Source organism: Protopterus annectens, chromosome 1.part1 (assembly GCF_019279795.1).
Source record: "Protopterus annectens isolate FY-2018-M chromosome 1.part1, PAN1.0, whole genome shotgun sequence".
Classification (NCBI taxonomy): domain Eukaryota; kingdom Metazoa; phylum Chordata; order Ceratodontiformes; family Protopteridae; genus Protopterus; species Protopterus annectens.
Genome location: NC_056726.1, coordinates 994,125,896 through 994,149,628, shown reverse-complemented (window position 1 = coordinate 994,149,628; position 23,733 = coordinate 994,125,896). Strand labels below are relative to the sequence as shown.

Here is a 23,733-nt window from a genome sequence, read left to right as displayed (position 1 = left end):
CAGGGAATTGTATAACCTCTGGATATTACGCGAAGCACCCAACGGTCTGTTGTGATGGACTCCCAAGAAGTTAGGTGCCTCGAAAAGCGCCCCCGACTGCCTCCAGAGACGGACAGCCGGGCAACCCTTCAGGGCTGCTGCGTGGGCCTATCAGAGAAAGGTTCTCTGGACCCAAAGTTTCTAGGAGCCCCCCTGCCTCTAGGACGGCGACCTCCCTGTCCTCCTCTGCCACGGGAGGACTGGTTATCCGGAGCAGGTTGGGACTGCTGCGACTTCCAGAACCACATCTTCTTCTGTCCCTTTTGGTTCTTCGAGAAGGACCTCTGGGGAGCTGAGAAGCGGACTCGACGGCAGACAGCGTCTTCCCGTCCTTCTCGCTCTGGACCAATGTTTCGCGAACAGTTTTGCCAAACAAGGCAGAACCATCAAAGGGGGCATTCGCGCCTTGAAGGGCTCTGCGAAATCACAGTGGCGGAGCCAGGCCTGCCGCCTCATGACTAGGCCTGCTCCGCTGGCTCTAGCGGCTCCCTCGGTAGCGTGAGAAAGTAGCCGCATAGATGTGTTAGAAACTGCTCTAAGAGTGGCCATTCGGGTGGAGTATACCTGCTTGTCCTCACCCGACATGGACTTTGGGGGAGATGCAGCGTATTCTTTAATCAAATCCCGCTGCATCCTAATGACGTGTGCCATGTAGTTCAGCGCTCTCAAAGAGAAGGTTGCTGAACTGAAAACTCACTTCCCAATACGATCCATCGAGCGGGACTCCTTGCCCAGAGGATGCATAGAGGGACTCTCCTGGGCCAATTCCCTCTTAGTGGCTGCAGCCATCATCATGGCATCTACTGGGGGGCCTTTGCTCCAGTGAGTGGGGTCCGCCGGAGGGGAAAGGATACGGTCAGGGCGCTTGGGTACAGGCTCAACGGTGTCCGGATCCTTCCACGCTCTGGTGGATATAAGGTCCACCAGAGGGTCGGCAGGAGGGGACACCCAAGAGGTAGATGGGCCCGCCTCGAATGCCTCCAAGAACACAGACTCGTCTGAGGAGGCCTTGGGGGCAGACCCCCCCCCCCGATCCTCAACATTTCCATAATGTCTCCAAATGAGACGTCTTCAGGGGGTGACCTTGGGGAGCCCTCCCCTTCATCCAAGTCTGTGTCTTCGTAACGGACTCGGGGAGTCCATGTGCCTCCTTTGCACTTACGCTTCCGAGGTACTTCTTCGGGGCTGTCCGAGGAGTACTCTTCCGCAGCTGGATGTTCCAAGGGAACTACTTGGGACATCGAGGCGGGCTGTCCCTGGGACCGGCTGGTGGGAGCCTGGCCCAACTGCAAGGGAGTGCGGGATGGAGCCGTGGCAGGGACCGGGGGTCCGGAAGTCCTCAACAGTGCCCTTTCCACTACGTCGAAGGCCGAGGGGAGCCAGCTTCTCTGAACCCGAGCCGACCCCCACTCGGATCCGGCCTTGGATCGGAGCCGAGCCGAGACCGTTGGATCCGAGACCGTGTGCTCCGACCTAGACGGAGCCGAAGACACACCAGCTCCCTCGGATCCGAGGCTCGGTCCTCGGCTCGAGAGGTCGGGTCCGGCACCAAGCACTCAAGGGATGGGACGGATCCGAGGTGCGCCGACCTATCGGATCCGACCCACCCCCGGATCCAACTCTGCCCGGCGCCGACAGCTCCGAACCCATGGTGTGGGTCGGAGAAGGAGCCAAAGGGGCGAAAAAAGGGGTCAAAGCCCCTCCCGGATGGGGGGGGGCTAGGAGCACTCCCATTTGCATTTGGGCCTGGATGAATTTCCTCATCATCCGGTCCATGTCTGCTTCACTCATGGAGAAGGTAGATCTAGTCGAGGCCACCAAAGCGGACCTAGAGAGCCGCCTTGGGGACCTCGCTGAAGGGCTAGCCTCCTCCTCCTCGGGCCCAGGAGAGAACCGAGGGGAGTGGAGCCGAGGAGGAGGGAAACTAGAAGGCACAGGAGAGGCCCGCTTGGATGGAGGAGCCGAACTAGAGGTTTCAGCTCTCCGTTTGTGGTGCCTCTCCCTGTGCCTCTCCTTTTCTCTCTCCCTAGAAGACTCTCTCTCCTCCGGCATCTTAGAGGGAGGTTGAGTCCCAGCCGGTGGAGGAGAGCCCACAGCAACTGCTTGCTGTGTAGAAGGGCAGAAGCGGCGGTATCTGGAGGAGAAGTCCCGCCAGAACCAGCTTCGACCTCCGCTCCCTCAAAGCTCAGGGGTTGAACCCTGCACAAATGGTACAACCAGATGACAGGTGTTCAACCCCCAAGCATTTAACACACCGAGTGTGGCCATCCGCGGGGACAGCTTATGGCCACACTCGGTGCACTTAGAAAAAACTGCCTTATGGGCTTCAGACATACTCTAGCCCTAACAGGCCTAAACACACACAAACCACTCAAACTACGCAAACCCGGGAAGAAAAAAAAAAGGTAGAGGAAGGAAAGCCTAACAGACACACTTCTATTTAAATTAATCAAAAAAGGTTAAATTTTACAAAATTTTCCTGTCAGAAAACTTATCTGCACTAGGAGCTCAAGGAATCCGTCGCAACTTGAAAGCGGCAAATGAAATCTGAGGTCAGTCAGGGCTTGGCAAGGGGTTATGGGTAGAGGGAGGAGCTAGGAGCTCGGAGCCTAAGCTTTTGAAATGCCGGCTCGGATCCGAGGTCGGATCCGATACCCACAGGTTGCAGACAAATGAAGTCTGCCTACTTCAGATCTGTTAATTTAAAAAAAAAAGGATAACAAATTAATTTAGTCAAAAGAAACAACCTAACTGGTTACTTGCAAAAATTACAACAGAACATCACATAATTTATTCTCAATTCATGACTGTAGTATAAATATCTCACCATCTTCTACCAAACTACATGAAAATATTAAGCAAGACATCTACCAATTCTGCAATACTGAAAGACTTGGATAACCAAGACACAAACTGGACAGGCTTCATACAAAACAAACCTTCACTTTCCATAAATTGTAGGAAAACTGCAACAGAAAGCTTCATGAAAAAACATGTTTGTTATTTCGCCAGGCTCAGTGAATGTGGCACCACTAACCACCAGTTTAGCACATTGCTGTTTGCTGTCCTTGAGTTTTCTGATATAGCTGTTCAAGACCTTATAGACATCTTTCACCTGGGAGGCTGTCTTAACCTCAAAGTTGGCTCTTCTTGACCTGATTATTATCCCTATTCGTTGGCTATTAACTTTAATGAGGGGGTTTCTATCTTTCTGATTTTTGCCATCAATTTGTTTTCTACTTTTGTTGTATATATCCCGTTTAATTTGGGATGCCATAGGGCTAGTCCTGGGCTTACTTCTGGTAGGTACAGCAGCCTCTATGCAGCCACTAACATGAATGTGCAGAGTTTCTCAGAGCTATGGATGGATGGATTTAGCACAGGCTACTGCATTCTCTGGGTTTACAGGGGCATGGATTTTTGACAATCCATCACCTAATAAAAAAGTTAATTGCCTTGGAATAGTTTCTGTTACTGGTTTTAATGGAATTACAGAGTTAAATTTGATTTTGACAGAGACAGGTTTATGGTCTGACCTTATCAGGGAGGATGAGACATTGTGGGTGCAGTGTTCTCCCACATTTGTAAGTAGGAGGTCCAGTATGTTGGAGCCTTTAGTGGGCAGATTCACTTCTTGGTCAAGGATGTTTGTATTTACAAAGTCTAGGAATCTCTGTAGTTGTAGATTTCAGGCCGTGTAGGGTTCCCAGTCTATAGAGGGGGTAATTAAACTCTCCCATGAGCAGGGTGTTAGTTTGGATGGCAAGTCTCTCCAGTAGGTCCAAGTAGGCATCGCGAGCTTCTTGGGACATGGAGGATGACCTATAGCTGGCTAAGATATGGTGCAAGATTTTTGTCTACTGTAATCTGCACATGGAGGAACTCCAGCACATCACCCTGTTTGACCACGCTAGAGGTATGCTGGTTAGTGATGTACATTGAGACACCTCCTCCTTTAGCCATCATGCAGCTACTGGTCTAAAAGTTTTGAAACACTGAAACCTTGCACTGCTGGGATACTCTCTGCCACTTTAAACCATGTCTCGGTAACTGCACAGATGTCTATATTCTCGAGTGTGAGGAGGGCTTGGAGGGAATGTAGTTTTTATTTAGGCTCCTGACATTGAGCAGTAACACTTTGAGGTTCACTTGAGTTGATTTTGCTATGTTGGTAGGTTTGTCAAGTTGGCATTGCCTGAAAAAGGCAGTATGGGGGTGGATAAAATTTTAGCCAGTATTCAAAAGCCTAGAGGGGAGTTCTGCAGACCAGCCTTGGCAAAGCAACATGGTCCGTTAACCATGTCCTCCCAAGCTGAAAAGTACTGGATCGCCTTAAAATGACACCAGAAAGAAAAGACAGTTGTTGAAATCAATCTTTTTATTTGCTCTTACTGTTGCATTATCCTCAATCCTAATATGCTGCTCAGTGCTTGGCTCATAACAGCCTGAGACACATATAATCTGAAAAGACCATAACATCTCTCTTCATACAGTCCAGGGAGGTACATCTGAGGTAATTTACACTTACATGGACTATGATGGAATCATACTGGTACCTGTTGCATAATGACTTTAGTGCATACATGATTTGGTGGATTCTGGATCCGATCCAGAGAAGCAACTAACAGTCATCTTCTCTTCCTTGTATAGCCAGGTTAGAAGGGCATCAGTATATCTTACAATGGAGTCCAAGAGCCCTGGGAAGTGTGTTTGTTTGCCTTAGGGGTTTAGTGTTTGGGGCTCCACTGATAGTGACAGTATGTGTGGTGTTAGGTGGTGTTTTTGGGTTTGCTGAGTCATAGCTTTGACAATGAGTGGTCTAAGTAATATCTGCTGATTAGAAAAATTGCTTTTAAATGCCTGAGCATATGATAGCTTATGTTGTTTCAGTGATTTGCTTTTAGATATTACGGAGTGCTAGCAATGAAGATTTTCAACTCTCTCCCTGTGAGATTAAAAGCTAATTGAAGTAAAATATTTCAATCAGAAGTTAGGATGCTAACACATTAATTGACCACTGCCCAATTATCATAATTTGACTTTTCATAAGAACACTCACTAGTCCCTCTTAGTTTTCATTCCTGGAAGATCCTTTCTGGAAAGCTAGGAAAAGTCACTGCTAAGGGAAAAAAAATATAAAGTGAAACCACTTTAATATGGAGAAAAAACAAGTAAGAGCTGCACTTCAGTACTTCTCTAATAAAATAATTTTCCTGGTAGACAAAGATACCTTGCCTTTGGCTTAAAAGACTTCATAAAGGGATAGGTTCCTGACCCAGAGACTCCCCATACTCTGGAATAGACTGCCCATACATGTCAAGCAGAGCACCTCATTGGCCCTCTTCAAAAGGAACCTTGATGATTGGATGGGAGAAAGGAAATGTCAGTCGCCCTGCTAGACAGGGGCCCAGAGAAGTAAATATTGTGGGAAAAAACTTCCAGGGAATTGTTATGGCTAGGCTTGCATAGGCCTTAGGGCCGATAGCCTAGTACCAACCTATGAACCTATAAAGGTAAGCTACAAGAACAGGACACGGTTTGGGAAGACTGGAAATGATTCTTCAGAATACATACAGATTCCAGCATTTAAAAACATTATGTTGCATAGCAGTAAATACTGCCAGATCAATGCAAGTTACAAAACAGTAGTCCCTCCAGCTCTTTTGGAAATCAACAAAGGAATTAATAAGGTGACTAATGAAGCAAGAACACCAACAATAGCAAACCACAGTACACGCTTGCCAACAGTACTAAAGATCACGTAATTACAGTAGATACTCAAAATCTCTAGCACAGAGTCATAAGCAGCTCAGTCAATACTTAACCAAACAAGTACATGAAAGCAACACATCCCCTTCACCTTCAGAGAAAGATCCCCAAAAACAGCTAGGAAATTATTAAAAAGAGAGTGCAAATGACTGCCAAATAAAACACCATACACTATGCCTATCCTTGTTCAGAATGGCAGCACCAGTCTTAACAAAACCTCACGCCACATCCATGACCCTTCATTACAGGAGTCTTTCCACCTTCATTTAAACAATTTTATTTTATTAGGGTTCCCTTCAGCTTCTTGATGCCACATTTCTTAAGTAGGGATTGCTCAAGGTTTGCTGCTGGACACATTGCTTACCTCTTTTTAGCTTACTACATGCCATAATGATGTATGTGTGTGGGCTACAGCTGTATAAATAATAGCATTTTGCAGAATGAACAAAACAGTTTTTATTTTTGTTTTTACAATCTACTTCTCTCAGAGCTGGAGTGAATATAAAAGTAAGGAGGTGGGGTGCAAGTGTGTACAGGGGTTTGCTCCCTGCAAAAAAAATGCTTGCTTTTGTTCTTTGCTGATGTAATTGGATTTAGGAGTACATGGGTTTAGATGGCTTGTGTTTGCATACTTGAGTTATCAATTTTATACACATGCAGCACAGCAAAGGTGTTCAAAACACTTGGGTTTTGATATTAATCACACACACAGTGAAAACCCTTTATTATGCTGCACTCCAAGGTATCTTTGGCAAAAGCACCTCAAAATTATTTTTAAAATGCAAATCCATGTCTGTTGATTAAGACACTGCAGAACTGTTTACAGTAATAAATTTAGCCCTTTATCATGTACAAGACATGATTTCAAACATGGGCTCAGCATCCTCACAGTCACATACAGCTTAACACACTCAGCATTTACAAACATGGAGAGGGGCCTTTTAATAGGTGCAATTTTCACAGATATAAAGGCTATTCAAAGCAACTCATTACCATCTGATATTCAAAACTCAAAAACTGGGAGTTGGTGGAGGTACATTCAAATTATTTCAAACCTGACCGTTGGAGCTTAACTTTCAAATAACATCAGAACAGCTACCTCTGACCTTGGTATTTTTAAAACTGGCAGAGCAAAGGGATCAGAGCTAGGGTCCAGTCCCTTCACACCTTCATTAACATAATGATGCTACACACGTCCCTTATGAATGTGGAATTTTTCCCCAATTTATTGCAAACAATATAAACACCAAAAAAAGCCTTCAATCTCTCTTCTGTTTAAAGTTACAAACCAACACATTAGTATATAATACCCATAAAATTGCTGCTAATCCCAAAACTTACAATTTGAACTGAAATTCTGATCAAAGAATGTATTCAGACCCTTGATGTTATACTTACAAAAGTTTTTTTTTTTTTTTATTAATCTCCTACACCCCTAACTTTGTGCAAATATTAACTTCAAGACTGTTGTACCTCAGAGTAAGAAGAACTTTCAGAGGTACTACAGTGTTCATATTAGTATATCTTCTTCTTCTTTCGGCTTTTCCCGGTTAGGGGTCGCCACAGCGGATCACCTGTCCGCTCATGATTGGCAGTGGAGTTTTACAGTGTTGAGCTGCCAGCCCGGCGCCCAACCTTCCACAGAAGGCACACACACACGCGCGCTCACACCTAGGGCCAATTTAGAGTGTCCAATCCACCTACAGCATGTCTTTGGGATGTGGGAGGAAACCGGAGCACCCGGAGGAAACCCACGCGACCACAGGGAGGACATGCAGACTCCGCATAGAAGGCACCCCAGCCAAGAATCAAACTGGAGAACCTCTTGCTGTTAGGCAGCAATGCTAACCGCTGCACCACCGTGGCCGCCCAGTGTTCATATTAGTATATATTTTCCTTATTTGTATTTAAATTCTTGTTGCTCTGAGGATGGCAATTCTGGTACTTGTACCTCCCAATGAATCACCAGCTCAAACCTGACAAATTCTTCAGTCAAGTCCTGCCACAGAAGCTGCCTTCATCCCTCAAAGTACAGCCTGTCATTCTCAACCCAGATCAATACATTTACTCTCTATTCCTGCCCTGAACTCAAACCTGTTCCTATATAAACTGTTCCTACATACCAGTTCCCCCCAGCTAAGACAGGAAAAAATCTTGTCTCCTTGAACACATACCCACAGTCCTCCTTTTTCTCAATTTTTTCTTTGTCCTTTTTATGATGCCTGTGCTTTGATTTCTCTCCTCTCTTCTTCTGAAGATACTTCTCCATGTCAACAAGTGGATCGAGGACACATTTCAGCTTTGTGTCTTTTGTTTCTTTTCTGCTATTCTCTTCTTTTGTTTTCTTACTACGGTCTGGCACCTCCTCATACCAGGGTCGGCTTGTTTGTGCTTCGGCAGCACTCTGGCCTAGATACGTGAGGATTCCCAAAGCCTTTTCTCGACGCTCCTGTTGCAAAAAACAAAAAGAGAAAAAAGATTACTTGTAAAACTGTGCACCAGCCAAGTTTATTTCTATATATGGTATCAGGCTGAGCCTACCGAAGTAGCACCATAACTTACATGGGGAAGAAGAAGAAGACCATCACCACAAATTACACTGTTAGTAACTGCACTGACTCAGCCAGATGGTGTCAAAGGATCAGTTAAGTACACTTTCCTGATCACAGTGTGTTCTAGAACTAAACTTGGGATGCAGCACATTACACATTGCTATCACTGCAGTGCAGTCCTATGGGAATGCTATACAAATGGAGGGGGGGTAAACTTCAGACCACATGTTAAATCCAAGACCCTTCCATCAACTGCTAGTCACTACAGTTTTAGTTGTATTTATTCCTGCTAAGCAAAGGACATAAAACCTGTGCCATGCCACACACCTATTTGTACAAAATATGTAATTACTCACCTGCAGAGCTCATTAAAACATAGCTAGCTTATCTCAGCTTTTGTGAGGAAAAAACAATGTGTGTGATGACATCTGAGAGATGAAACACAGTTTCTGAAACTATGGAATGCATCTTTCAATCTGTGTGTTCTAAAACATGGTTGGGTGGTTGCAAAACCTTAATGTCACAGTTTTAGAATGAGACTAGACCACAATTCAGGGATAATTACCAAAGAATCACATCCTGCTGTAAGGTGGATGAATTGCTTGATTCTTGGTTAAGTACAGAGCCCAGTGCTAGCTGTTAGGAATGCCTGTATATGTAGCAGTTCTCACATCCAAGGATCACAATCTTGGCTACCAGTACACCTTCCCTTTCCAATCCTGCCTGGTGACACAAAGGCACATGCGCAGTTCAAATAACGTCAGCTCAGATCAGATCACTGTAGCATTTTGTATATGTAATAAAGGAGGTACATCAGGTGTACTACTAACACAAAAAATTATTTTATCATACACTGGGATGTTAAGATGCATACTGTCAGCATCTGTCTAAAAGCTGGATATCATGTCAGCCGAGCAAGGGAATTTACCATCAAATATAATAAGCAATGGCCTTAACGTTTTCGGAATGGGTGCAACTATGAACTACTTGAACTATTTTTTTTTTTTTGTTAACATTTTGCAGTTTTATTTTAATGTATTTCCCTTGCACTAGCACTGATATTCATTTACCTAAGCACTTTTGGCTACATGCCTATCTCAGTTGCTAACTGTTTAATGCAGTACAGAAATGAGATGAAACTCTGACATCATCACAAATGTGTATGAAGGTACACACTGTAAAATTCACCACAACAGTAGATCTTCATGAGTAAGACATGCAAAAGATCCAGAATTTCTCTCTGGAGACGCTTTCTGACTGACACTACCTGTTCACTTGAGCAACTTACAAGAAGGATGGCCCCTATATGCACCCCCCGGGTCTACTTTATGTGCTCGAAACACGAAAAACCCAAATCCGAATAGCGCGACACAAAGAACGAACCGCGAATACAGTGAATGTACTAAAGCGCGGAATTTAAAACCTCGAACCGTCATAGTCGGCCAACCCACCACCCGCAACACACTACCTACCCAAACACAATAAAAAAAAACACATACATACACTAACCAAAACCCTACTTCTAACCCTAAATCAAAGCACCAAAACCCTACTGCTAACCCTACTAAGGGCTTTTCATCCAGAAAAATGGAGGTCATTGTCCCACTGTACTCATCCCTCATTAGACCCATTATAGAATACAACGCCCCATTTGGTATGTACCTCTCAAGTCATCTGCAACAACTGGAAAGGCCTCAAAAATACCTCACTAAAAGAATCACATGCCTAAAGCAGAAGCCCTATGCTGACCGCCTTAAAAATCTCCAGCTATACTCTTGTCGCATATAGTCTACTCTGAGGCGATCTCTGCTTGACATACAAGGTCATGTCAAACCCAGAGCTGTTGGATATGCTACACTTAAAGAAATCCCAATCCCTCAGAACCACACACTCCAGGAATCTACACCTTGTCATCACAATAAACAAAACATGCTGGAGGAATAGGTTCCAGATCCAGAGACTCCCCAGACTCTGGAACAGACTGCCCATACATGTCAAGAAGAGCACCTCTTTGGCCCTCTTCAAAATGAACCTTGATGATTGGATGGGAGAAAGGAAATTCACCTCGGGGATCACGTTAGTCACCCTGTTAGACAGGGGTCCTGGGAATTAAATAGTGTGGGAAGAAATAGCCAGGGATTGTTATGGCTAGGCTTGTATAGGCCCTAGGGCCGATAGCCTAGAGGCTATGTCCATAATTCTTTTTTATATTTTTCAAATATCTCTAGGTTTTGGTGTTTATATTTTCTCACTTCCTCAGAGGCTTCTTTTTCCAAAGAGATCAAAGTTTCTTGATCTATATACTGTTTTTCAAAAGTCTGTTGTATTAATGAACACAAATTTTTATTTGAAGCTTGTGACAGTTTTTCCTGCAGAAGTATTTTTCTTTCCTTTAATTTCTCTCAATCATTTTGTATATCTTGTGTTTGGAAATTCTGGGCTTTTTACATAACAGTAACAATACATAATTTCTTTCTTATTCTCAATAGTCCACTCTATTGTCTTTATGGCTCTTCTTCAGCCAATCAATTTTTTGTCATTTTTGTGGACTGCTGTATCCTTCTACAACAGGGGGGGCATCCTCCTCCTGAGCCTGGCCTGTTCCCATTGTAGGAATGTTTCCGTATTTTCAGGATTCTACACTGTCATTTTTTCCAGTCCTGGCACCAGTGCGCCTACCAGGATTGGACACTTACCCTGGGTCTTGTGCACTCAGCTATCTTTTTTTATTTTTGATTTAATTCTGTCCATGATATATGCTATATAAATACAGTCTATATATCAGTGTCGCATTGGTGAAATTTTGTGAAAAACAGGGTCCACCTCCGAAGGTACTCACCAAGACTTGAGGAGGAATTCAGTTTCAGCACTACTACCCTCCTTCGCTTGCTGACTTTTCATCTCTTCATCAGGACCCTTCTCTACAAGGTATCAGCCACTGTCAAGTCAAGTTGCTGTCACCCGAGGCACATGACTCACATTAAGTATTTAATTCCATCTCGAGACTTACTGATGGAGATGCAGGTACTCATTATCTCTTGACTGGCCTACAGAAATGTCCTGTAAAGTTTTTTTTACTTGCAGCTATCTAACAGTGAACTCCTTTGGGTCTCTAGATATGCACACATTACCGCTAACCTGTATTCTCTGTACTGGCTCCCTATCAAGTACAGAATAACTTTTAAAGTTCTCATGATTTTATTTAATGTTCTAAATAAAAAGTTCTGTTCCCCAGTTTAAGTGAGTTTCGAGTGATCTACCAGGTTTCATACAGTCTCTGCTAGACTGCCTTGGGGTTGGTAGCAATCCCATTACAATCTTTTTCTTACAAGGTTCCCTGCCCTGTGGGATTATCACCTTGGCAGCTTTGAGAACGTACTAGTGAGGCTAGTATTAGGAGGCATTTAAAAGTGAACCTCCTGCATAAATATGTTTGGAAACGTACACAATTTTCAACATAGTTTCCTCTGTTTCGAATTTTACCTGGATGTCATTTACATTGCTTTTATGCTGTTCAACTTTTACGTTTTTTTTCCTAATGTACCTAGCTTAAAATGTGCAGGTTTATGCTGAACTCTTCTTCTTAACAGGACCACTGCATTTTCTCAGCAATACACTCTGGCCACCCAACACAGAATTATCAATATTTGTCACCTGTTTATTCACTGATTGATTGACCATCTTACATTTGTTAACCATGAATGTCCAGCAGGGAGGTTGCATTTACAGTGGAAAACAGGGAGAAAAAAAATTTTGAGAAAGAAAAATAATGTTACATGTAAACAAGTATTAAGTTACATTCAAACAACAAAAAGCAGAAGCTAACAGATAAAAATAAGACAGAAATACTTGTACTGTGAGCTGGAATTACTACAAATTTATCTCAGGTTATTTTCCAAGAAGGTATATTACAGTTGCAAATTACTCATGAAGGTGGGCATCTACTCCCTCAACACATTTTTTTCCTTCAGATCACTGAGTGGCACACTAGTCTTCCTCCTCTTCTCCATCCCAAAGCACAAACTGGTAGAAATTTGTGAAGTCATGCCAATATCCACGTTAAAACCTGGAAATGGTTACAATTTTCATTTGACCACATAAAATAATACCAGACTATGAGGTGTAAAAGTGAAAAATTGGGACACCTGTTTATTTTTAGTAAAACAGATGTCAGCTGCCTCAAGGCACTACAGTGAGAAAACAGGGGTCCATTCTACAAAGCAGAATCATAAATGCAAGGAAGGGAATCTGTTGAATTTAAAGTACATTTTTAATGTTCAGTCAGTGAACTATTTACTGTACAAAACAAAAGCATTCAATTTTCACACACTGCATTAAATATTTCTAACATGGGGCATTAATACTAGCACAGATCTCAACAGAAGGCAACTTAAATTTTGGAACTGAGAAATATTTAAATCTTGATTTTAATGAAAATTTTAATAAACTGTTAATCATGAAAATGGTCTAATAGTGCACAACCCAAGTGTTTTATGGAACCATGGTTGCATAAAATATTACAATTTCATTATAACATACATTTAGGTTTCATGTTCATAAAGCAAATTTGGTGAGAAACAAAGTTGCCTGAAATATATTAATCAATGTTCTGATTTGTGCAGTGTTGCCTTTTAGCTACACCTGCCCAGACAACCTATCAAACCTACCTTCTCCTGCCTTTTTTCATCTTCATACTCTCTGTTGCCAGCCTTTGTTCCTTTTCCATCTTCCAGATCTGTGAAAAAATTTAAGTGATGGGATTCAGAGTCACGAATGGCCACAGCAGAAGACCCACTTCCTGATTCAGACACTGTCAGATGGGCTTTCTTTCTCAAGTACTCAGTGCGTGCCTGGAACAGAAGGAGAAGATCATTATGAAAAGAAACTGAACAAAAACAAAAAAATCCCAGTAACAAAAGAGGGGTTCAGCCTTTCACAAACATAGTTTTGTCTGCATCACTTTAACTTTATAACCAGTTCATGTGATGTTTTGTAAATTCCCAATTCTGAGACATTGCTCTGTAGTCTGCTTGACGGTCTGGACACAAAAACAACTTAATGAAGCTTTCAGATGAACTTTTCTTTTTTCCACAAATAATACCTTAAATAACAGAGCGGTCATACCCTCCACCAGTGTTAACTCCTGTTCTGTACAATGACAAGTACCAACACCAACACTGATATGATGGCTGAATAAACACACTATCAAGTCTTGTAAACGACTGCCTGCCTTGTTTGAAATGTACCACTATCGGAGTATTTATTTGCGGTCTTCTTTGGAGGAGACATAATACCACTCAAACACTTCTACTTCATAGGAAAAAAGTGTCTCCTTGTATACTTCTGGAATATCTATGCTCTGTTTCCATGGGGCTTGGCCTACCTTTTTACTTTAATTCAGTGTACGCCTTCCCCAGTCCATCTCTACTCTGCTAGGGGTACCTTTTGAGCCTAAGCATCCTAGGGGAACTTCAATTCACCACTGGATCCCGTTTCCATTCAGCTGAAAACTTTCTATGTTTCTGAAACAACCCATAAAGATGTAGGATGATAATCAGTAAACCATACATTTCTGTATGGTGAGAAGAGACTTTCTTCCATGATCCAAACGAAATATGTACAATGACAGCAGGATCTGCCCAACAGAATACTCATGCACAACAAATACTGGTTATGAGGGATAACGGGTCTTACTACATACTCTTAATGACAATGATTGAGATTCAAAAGCTTTTCAATTCACAATGCAAGGTAAATTTGTTACTAAAGGGTCATGCAACCTTGGAGTTTTTAATTTAATTGATTTAGCTGTTAACCAGATATGTAAACTAGTTCTTCTCTGAACTTTTCAGCCACAACCTGAGCCACAAGAGTAAGGGTAACTGGAATGTATAATGTATAATGTGTGTGTGTGTGTGTGTGTGTGTGTGTGTGTGTGTGTGTGTGTGTGTGTATATATATGTACAATGTGAACAATTCAGCAATTCAGTATAGCCAATTTTCCAGTATGTTCTGGGAGGTGGGAGTAAACCAGAATACCATGAAGACATGGAGAAAAAAAGTGAAAAAACTCCACACAAACAGTGACCAGAGGTCAGGATTAAACCCAGACATTGAAGCTGTGAGGAAGATGTCTTGCCGCTAAGCCATAATATGTAAATGGGGGGGGGGGGGGTTGTGTTCTGTGGGAAAGCACTTTTTGGAAATACCATGTTTGGGCTTTGATGTTACTTTTTATCCTTTGTTGACTAAGTTAGCCCCACTAAGCTAATGGTCTCTCTTCAGGGGAGACCCGAGGTGGCATTTACACTATTAGGGGAAATTTGGTCAAGGCATCAGGAAATTTTCTCTGCTCTTATCAATACGTGTCATGGTATCTTTTACATCCACTGGAGCTATCACCAACTCATGTAGATGAGGCTTTGGTTTAACAGCTCTGCAGCATTAGCAATCCACTTACCTGGAATGGGAATAGAACCCACAGCCTTCTGGTCTTCCAGCACCAAAGTCAAGAGTGCTACCTATTGGACCACTGACACTGCTTTTTGTATTTTGAACTTCAACATTTTGATCTTTCATTTGTTTGGGAATATATTGTAAAACTGGAAAACAATCTACATAACACTATAAGATGCTTGCTAATAGTGCTGGTCTCACCACAACTTCATGCTGCTGGAATGCAATGCTCCCTTGCTTCCTCTCTCACCAGAAGCCAAACAGTAGCACCAATCCCAAGATGAAAAGCAGGCTACAGGCTCTTTGGTTATTCCAGATAATGCAAATGGCTGTAGACTTGTTGCAGCCTTTTCATGGTAGATGCCTTGAATAGAAACCAGACCAATCAGGAAGGTCCAACATAAATGATCACTGCCAAATCAAAAACAGTCAGGAATTACTGCACTCTGCTCTCTCTTTCACCAGGAGAAAATATAAGCATAAATTCCAAGCTGGGACCTAGGAAGCAGTTAAACGGTGGTGATCATCAGTCTCCAGGAAATAATGTCTCTACACTCAATCTCTCACCAGGAGCAAACAGAAGCACTAATCCCAAGATGACTACTGAGAGGCAAAATATGGGCTCCCCAGTAATTGGTGGTCTTGAACTAGAAGTTGCAGATTTTAAAGGTATGGTGAAAAATACCTAATTTCCCAAGAGTTGTAGTGTCCACTAAGCAGTTAAGATACAAAAGATGGGTAGCTTAAGCTTTAGTTATCCAAGTGGAGAGGATCTAATTTTAAAAAGAGCAAGATAGAGTGGAAGGGGTGGGCACTTTGTATTCTGGCTCTGTGGAATACAGTGAGATGGCCAATAAGCTTAAACAGATGAAGGAGAGTGATTTCACAAAATGATAACTGTGTTTACTCACACTAGCCAACGAAAGAGGAGAGGGAAGGAAATTTGTAGTCAGATTAACATAAGGGGCAGGCAACTACAAAGACAGTTCAATTTAAAAACAAAACAGCACCAGGGTGGGAGAAATTTAAATTTCTGTGCAACTTACACAGAGACATAGCGGTGGTCTCTTTTCTATTTTAAATATGCAATTAAAAACAGGATACAAGTAAAACACAGTGTAAAGTAAATAAACCACAACATAAAAATAGCAGCCAATGAAGCAAAACAAAATACAAGAAAGCAAAAGCAAACTTCTCTCACAACAATCTATGGCAAGAGTCTGAGTGAGCTTTGCCAGTAAAGCCCACTTAATAAGAATGTAGTCATGGAAACTACAGATATCATTAATGTATAGAAAAATCACGTACAATAAACATTTTTTAAATTGTTTACAAAAGGAAATTTCTATGAAGTGAAGTACTGCATTAGTAAGGGGTCCCAGGAATGGTGCTCTGTGTCATTCAGTCTCTGTACTACAGGACAGAGTTGTGTACTCACATTCTCAGTATTAAGCTGAACAGGTTCAAGCTGGGTGCAGGATTCCACTAAGGATGCACTGCATTTCCCCTGTTTGTGAATTTCAGGGACAAGACATCAAGGTGCAACCAGTTTCTAGGCAGTGTCCTATTTAGGGATGTGAATGGTTGCAGGATGTTGACTGGTTGCAGGTGATGTTTTCCCGTTAGTCTTAACTGGCTGCAATCTGTACAGTACAGTGGTGCAGTTTACTGCTGAGGGTGTCATGGCTGAAATGAAGATCAGGGCCTTTAAATCATATCTCATGGCTCTCTCCTGGAAAAGAGTGGATTACTGACTGCAAAGGAGGGGGCAGCAATTACCGAAAGTGAAGGAATTTAAGTATGTGAGGTCTTGTTCAAAGTGAAACCATATGGGACTGGGAGACTGACCATTACATGGATACAGAGGTGGCAGCACTGCAAGGTGGTAAACTGGACTGTAGTGGTGAAGCAAGAACACAGTCACAGTTCTTAATTCGGTCATTCTACATCTCCGGCCTCACCTATGGTCACAGGTTTTGAGTAGTCAGTATCAGGATGAGATTGTGGATAAAAGAGGAAGAAATGCGTTTTCTTCTTAAGGTAGCTGGGCTCACTCTCTGTAACAGTCTGAGAACATGAGCAATCCAGGAGGATTGCACAGTATAGCCTTTACACTTCTGGTTTGAGAAGAGTCAGTTGGGGTGATTTGATATCTGGGAGGAGGCCCTGGGGTACATCCAGCAAGTGTTAAATATATCACATTCGCTGAAAATGACTAGGGATCCCACATTGAAGATAAGAGCACTGTTGCAAGAGATAGGGCAGTCTGGTCTATCTGCTCAGTCTACAGCCATACTGACTGTTCACCAGGACAAAGAGTTGAGAAAATGAATGAATGGATGGGTGGGCAGATGGCTAAGTATCCAATTACTGCATACATTTCTCTAATTAATTAAGTAATTAACCAATTCACATTAACTGAATTGATAGGGGTGACATTATACAGAATATGTCAAAGTTTTGAAATTCTGACTCGGAGAAAAGTATGTTTTGCAGCAATATATGTAGAATGTAGCTCCTTATGTAGCTGCTACTGCATGAAGCCCAATGTTTCCAATAGCAATGCATCCATATTTACTGTAAAGGACAAAAAATGTAATCCTACATAATTTTAAGAAAAAGAAAACAGTTACTTGATAACAGATAACTCTCTCATAATAAGAATTACCCTTAACGTTAAAATTTTGTCTGTTCATAGGCCTACACATCTTCTCAAGTATCAGCAGTACAGACTGAAAGAGAGAGATAGAGAAAAACAGACAAAAGGAATCTCACTAGTACTGGTAGAAAGGGCTGTAAGGATCTAAACAATAATCCCATAACAGTTTTTGTTACTACAAAGTAATGGGAGTCAAATGTAAAATTTCTGCGCCTTTATTGGAATAAAATTCAGTGGAAATATATGCTTAATACAGTAAATTTTAATGTTAAAAAACAGAGTACTCCCAAATGGCCATCTTAGTAAGACAGTCCCCTTTAACATATCCTCATGGTCTTGAGAAGGACAGCCGGCAACTGTTTTATAAGCAACAGCATATCTGGCTTGACATGCTACTACGTGGGTAGAAACAACACAGCAAAGCACCCAGAACAAAGTACTGTGTTACGCATCTTGGAATATTAAAGCAAGAGTATACAATTCCTTGTATGACCACCTACAATATATCATCTTAGACAAAAAAATTAATCCAGAGAAAAATAAATGGATCTGTGTCAGATGCACTATGTTTTGATGGTTTTATAACACGAGTTTTTTTCTAGGTGGCTGCATTCCAGCTGCTCGGAGCCTAACTGTTCAGAGCTGGAAATTAATTTGTGAGTCAAAGTTTGGACACACACACATGTACACCTCCACAACACCTAGAGATATGTTCTCCAAACTGGTGCAGATGACCTAGAGGAATTCGTTCATACATTTCTTGCATGAAACACAGGAAGGAACAATAATATTAGCTGGGGACTTAAATTTACCAGAAGCATACTGGAATAATATTGATTCAACAACGTTAATAAAGAAATTATTCACAACATATATTCAGGAACAATTGCTTCAGATTGTTAAAAAAAAAAAACTACCAGGGACGGAATATACTAGACATTGTGCTTCTAAAGGAATTACTGTTACTTCAAGTCATGTTTTACCACCACTGATGTGCAGCGATCATGGGGTTATACAGCAAGATAATTCTGCCAAACTGAAATCTAAACCAATGTAAAGAAGTGTAATAAACAGATTATATGGAAGCAAAACAGTCTCTAATTAAAACTAAATGGAGTGAGGTATTCAGTGGGAAAACTGCAGATGGAATGTGCAAAGTTTTGAAAGAGAAATTGCTTGAGTTAAAAAAAATACATAAGAAATGGAAGAGAGGTCGAACTACAACTTTGAAAATTGAAGTAAACAAGCTGGACAAACAGATTAAGCAGAGTGTGAAACAAGATCAAGAAAAATTTGAAGAAAACTTATATAAAGATATTGAGCATAATTGGAAACCTTTGTACAGATACACAAGATGTGGAAGGAGACTCTAAAATTTACTCTCAGACACAACAGATTATAGATATATTTACAAAATCTTATGCAAAACAGTTTAGCTCCACAAAAGGGGTGATAAGTTGTCCGGGTCTATATTAAATTATCGAACGGAACGAATGTGGAATGGCCGAAATATCAAAAGTGACGTTCGAGTTCTGGATTGGGGTGCAGTGAAGATCGGGAATTTTGCACTTTCCTCACTGTAGTGCGATATCAGAGTTGGTATATATAATTAGCGGGGGGGTGTGGGGGGTACACAGCCCCCCACAAAACCAAGTAATTTGAACAGCACTTTCGATATTTTGGCCGTTCGACATTCATTCCGTTCAACACTTTAATATAGACCCTAAGTTGTCCTAGTGACATCCAGGTAACCCCAGATACTGGAATCAAATTAGATTATACTGAAAAAGAACTGCGCAAATTGGATACAAACAAGCACAGGGAGGACATGGAATTAGTAACAATGACCTGAGAACACTTCAGCAAGAACTTATGGTAGAATTACAGCTATTATTCACTAGGTCATATAAATATGGGGAGATTCCTCACGACTGGAGACATGCACTTATTAAACCTGTCTTTAAGAGAAAGGGGAGTAGGACAAACCCAGATTCATATAGACCCTTAAGTCCACTTTCATGTTGTGGAAACACAATGGAGAAGATAATACTGGATAAGTTACTGTCAGAAGTGATTAGATTGGGACTTGAAACCATATATCAGCATGCATATGTTGAAAATAGATCTATTACCACCTGTAACATGATGTTTCTATAACAATATAACAACAGGTATGAATGAAAAATTGCGCTGTGATGTAATTTGTATAGATTTAGCATTTGACAGGGTCATACACAAAACACTGATCAATAAATTAGTACAACTAGGTACTGATGTAGTCTTGATAAGATGGACATCTGCATGGCTTACAGATACGACATGGTAAGTATCATACAGCAACTGGACAGGTGAAATCCCTGAGTCATGGTGTCCCACATGGCTCTGTCCTAGGCCCTTACATGTTTTGACTGTATCTTTCAGACCTAACTTTCATCTGAGGTGTTCTACAGTCTATATGCAGACGACCTGAAATTGGGTAAATTGATTACGTGTTACAGATAAGGCACGTCTGCAAAATAACTTGACTAAATTGACCATTTGGGCACAGGAGAATAATATGCTGATAAATACATCAAAAACTAAGCATATGAGACTTGGGAGACAAACTGAAAGGTGAATATTTAATACAACACCTTGAGTAAAACTGTAGACTCATTTAAGGTCCTGGACATATGGGTAGATTCAGCTATGAGTTTTTCTAATCATATCAACCAGTTGGTTAATAATTATATAATTATAGGTTGTATGAAAAGATTTATAAAGTCTAGGAAATCAAAAATTATGAAGTCATGGTTTGGTAGTTACATTACACCCAAACCTGAGTATGGAATAACAATATGGAAACCCTATAAGAAAACAAGCCTGAGTAAACTGGAAAGAGTACAGCCGAAATGCACCAAGGGCATCAATGAACGTGAATATTTAAGTTATTATGAAAGACTAAAATATAGTCTCCACGGTGGTGGTGCTGCGGTAGCGTTGTCGCCTCACAGTAAGATGCTGTCCGGTTCGATTCTCAGCTAGAGCGTCTTCTGCATGGAGACATGAGTGAATGGGCGTACCTTTGTTGAAGGTTGTGCATCAGGGCTGGTAACTCGGCACGTAAAAATCAACTACCAATCATTAGCGAACCGGAGTTCTGCTGTGGCGACCCCTAACCGTAAAAAGCCGAAAGACGCAAACAAATGAAAGACTAAAATATCTGAACTTGTACAGTGTCACTTAGAGATATCTAACAGGAAATCTTATTCGGGTATACAGGGCGCTTAAAGACAACTACCTCTGGGAATGTTTAGGGTTATCAAAAAGTACTAGAGAATCATCAGACAACCTATGTAGAAGATTCTGTAGGAATAAGAAGTGTACCAATTGGTTCTCTGACAGAGTAGCTGATGCATGGAACAGACTACCAAACTACATTAAAGCAAGTACTAGTGTAGATAGTTTTAAAAACAGCCTGGAGACTTTATGGGAACAAGTGTTTTGGTATATTGGCAAGCTAGAAGGGCATTAATGCCTCTGCTTGAAAGATCTGTACATATGTATACAGATAGTTAAAGAGCAGTGGTAAATTAAGTCGGCTAGTCAGACGGCAGTGTCAGTGTCTGAGCAGATGGTATGGGAATAGAACCAACAGGCTTGCCTTTCAAGCTGGAAGATCAGAAGCCCATCTGCTCAGGCATATTTTCCATTACAATACAGTGCAGAATGGGGGGGGGGGGGGTATGGACTCGTGTATGCTGTACATCAGACGGCATACTTTCTCTAGCAGACAGTACAGGGAATTAAAGCTATGAGCTGCTAATGAACTGCTCCATACAGTCCAACGTTTGATTCTCTCAGCCTCCATTTTTCTACTGTGTAGCTGTGAGCAAGTCACTTAATCACACTTGGTCCTGGGATACCCCTGGAAAGGGAACATGTGTGCAGTGGACCTACCAGGGTAATAAATTAATAAATAAAATTTAGGAGGCAAGCCCCTGTACAAAAAAAAAACTGTTTTCTGATCTTTATCCATTTTCTGCTTGGAAAACAAACAAAAACAGAGAGCAAGTGGTAATGAGTTCATGATAAGATGTTTTTTTTTTCCTTAACAGGCACACCATATTTACAGGAACAGCCTCATCTACTGCATCTAATAAAATATATATATATATATATATATATATATATATATATAAAAATCAGTCAGAATGGTTACAAGTACCTTTTTAGGATAAAGCCATGCTAGAAGATCTTAAAGGTAACTACTGAAGTAGGTTATTCATCCTTTATCATTTTGAGCCAGTGTTTAAAACCATATACTACTAAACTGCTCATTTTTTCCCACTTTGTTCCCGAAAGGGACAAACGACTGTATATTCCACTGCAGATGATGTGTTAGACAATGTTCCTCAGAATGCAGTACAAAAATATGTCCTGTATAATACAGTCTGGATGACAAATGCATCATACATCTCAGCTAATCTTCAATCTCCTACTCTAATTACTTTTGCCAACACTGACCCCCCCCCCCCATGTTCCCTCGGCCTAGCAGATGTCTAGCTTGTCTCCTCTCCCTCATTCGGTAGCAAGCGCTTTTCATTTACTAATTCTGAATATGTCATATCCATCTTAATATATGGGAAAAATGTTATGCAAAATAACCAAGCAAAAGCTGTTGTTACTGTCTCTGTGTAGATTCTAGAGCAGATGATTGAAAATGTAGCTGTTACAGGGATGTCCTTGCAATTATAAACCATACCCCACCACACTTTACTGTTAACCAGTCTTAACAGTCACGTTGAAAAAAAGGACAAGTGCAAAATTCTATATTTTATTAACTGGAAACAGAACTATTTAAGAACTAAATTCTTTGTGTTATTTAAGATTGCTACTCTATTAGCTATCTTAGTGTTCTGACCATAACAAAGGTAAATGTAATTTCTGGAAGTTTGTTACGCTGCTCAGTAAATAACATGACCATTTTATTGTGTCTGCTGGTATTCATAATAACAATGGTAATTTTGGCTGGGATATAGTGGACTTCCTCTGCTCTTTTTGATAAATGCTGTGGGATTTTTTTTACTTTCACCTGAGCTACCACCAACTCAGGCAGATGGGGACTCAGTTTAGCATCTCATCCGAAGGGCAGTACACACTAAGGAGTACAACACCCTCCTGATGCTGCACTGCAGTGTCAATATTGGAAAATTAATCTCACTAGCTCGTGTGGAAGTAGAATCAACAGCCTTCTGCATCAAAAGGTGAATGTGTTGCCTTTCTTATTTACAATATTCAAATTGCCATCCCCTTAGTCAGAAAAAAGGAATTAAGGCTATGAGCTGCTACTGAACTGCTCCACACAGTCCAACGTTTGATTCTCTCAGCCTCCATTTTTCTACTGTGTAGCTGTGAGCAAGTCACTTAATCACACTTGGTCCTGGGATACCCCTGGAAAGGGAACATGTGTGTAGTGGACCAACCAGGGTAATAAATTAATAAATAAAATTTAGGAGGCAAGCCCCTGTACAAAAAAAAAAAACTGTTTTCTGATCTTTATCCATTTTCTGCTTGGAAAACAAACAAAAACAGAGAGCAAGTGGTAATGAGTTCATGATCAGATGCTTTTTTTTTCCCTTAACAGGCACACCATATTTACAGGAACAGCCTCATCTACTGCATCTAATAAATATATATATATATATAAAATCAGTCAGAATGGTTACAAGTACCTTTTTAGGATAAAGCCATGCTAGAAGATCTTAAAGGTAACTACTGAAGTAGGTTATTCATCCTTTATCAACAGCCTTCTGCATCAAAAGGTGAATGTGTTGCCTTTCTTATTTACAATATTCAGATTGCCATCCCCTTAGTCAGAAAAAAGTATACTCAAAGGGTATTGTATTAGGGCAGCGAAGATGACATCCACTTTTGAGGATGTGATTAAGGAAATGTATTTTGTTGGGGGAATGTTTTTGGAGAGAGGATATCCTTTCAAATTAGTAAAGGATATGATGGACTATGTTTTGTCTCAGTGGGGCGTTGGATATAAACCCTTACTTGATGTAGGTTTGGAGCATTCCGTAGAAAAGGATGTGGGTAATGATTTCCATAGGGCTCTGGTTCTGGAATGTAACCCCCATGTACGGGAAATTAAAACATTTTTATAAGATACTGGAATATTTTAAGATGTAACCGTATTTATTTTTGGGGGGATAAACCCACATTTGTTTATAAGAAGGATGCTAATTTAAAATCTAATTTTGAACATTTAAA

At 41.2% G+C, this 23,733-nt stretch overlaps 1 protein-coding gene across 1 annotated transcript in view; it reads right to left on the bottom strand.

The window, feature by feature from the left end:
- LENG1 (leukocyte receptor cluster member 1) overlaps positions 1–23,733 on the bottom strand; it is a 135,298-nt gene that overhangs the window by 67,764 nt on the left and 43,801 nt on the right. Inside the window, exons 2-3 of the mRNA XM_044079477.1 lie at positions 13,028–13,210; positions 7,983–8,257 (exon numbers count right to left, since the gene is read on the bottom strand). Of these exons, the coding sequence (XP_043935412.1) occupies positions 7,983–8,257; positions 13,028–13,210 (458 nt within the window). The remainder of the gene's footprint in view (positions 1–7,982; positions 8,258–13,027; positions 13,211–23,733) is intronic.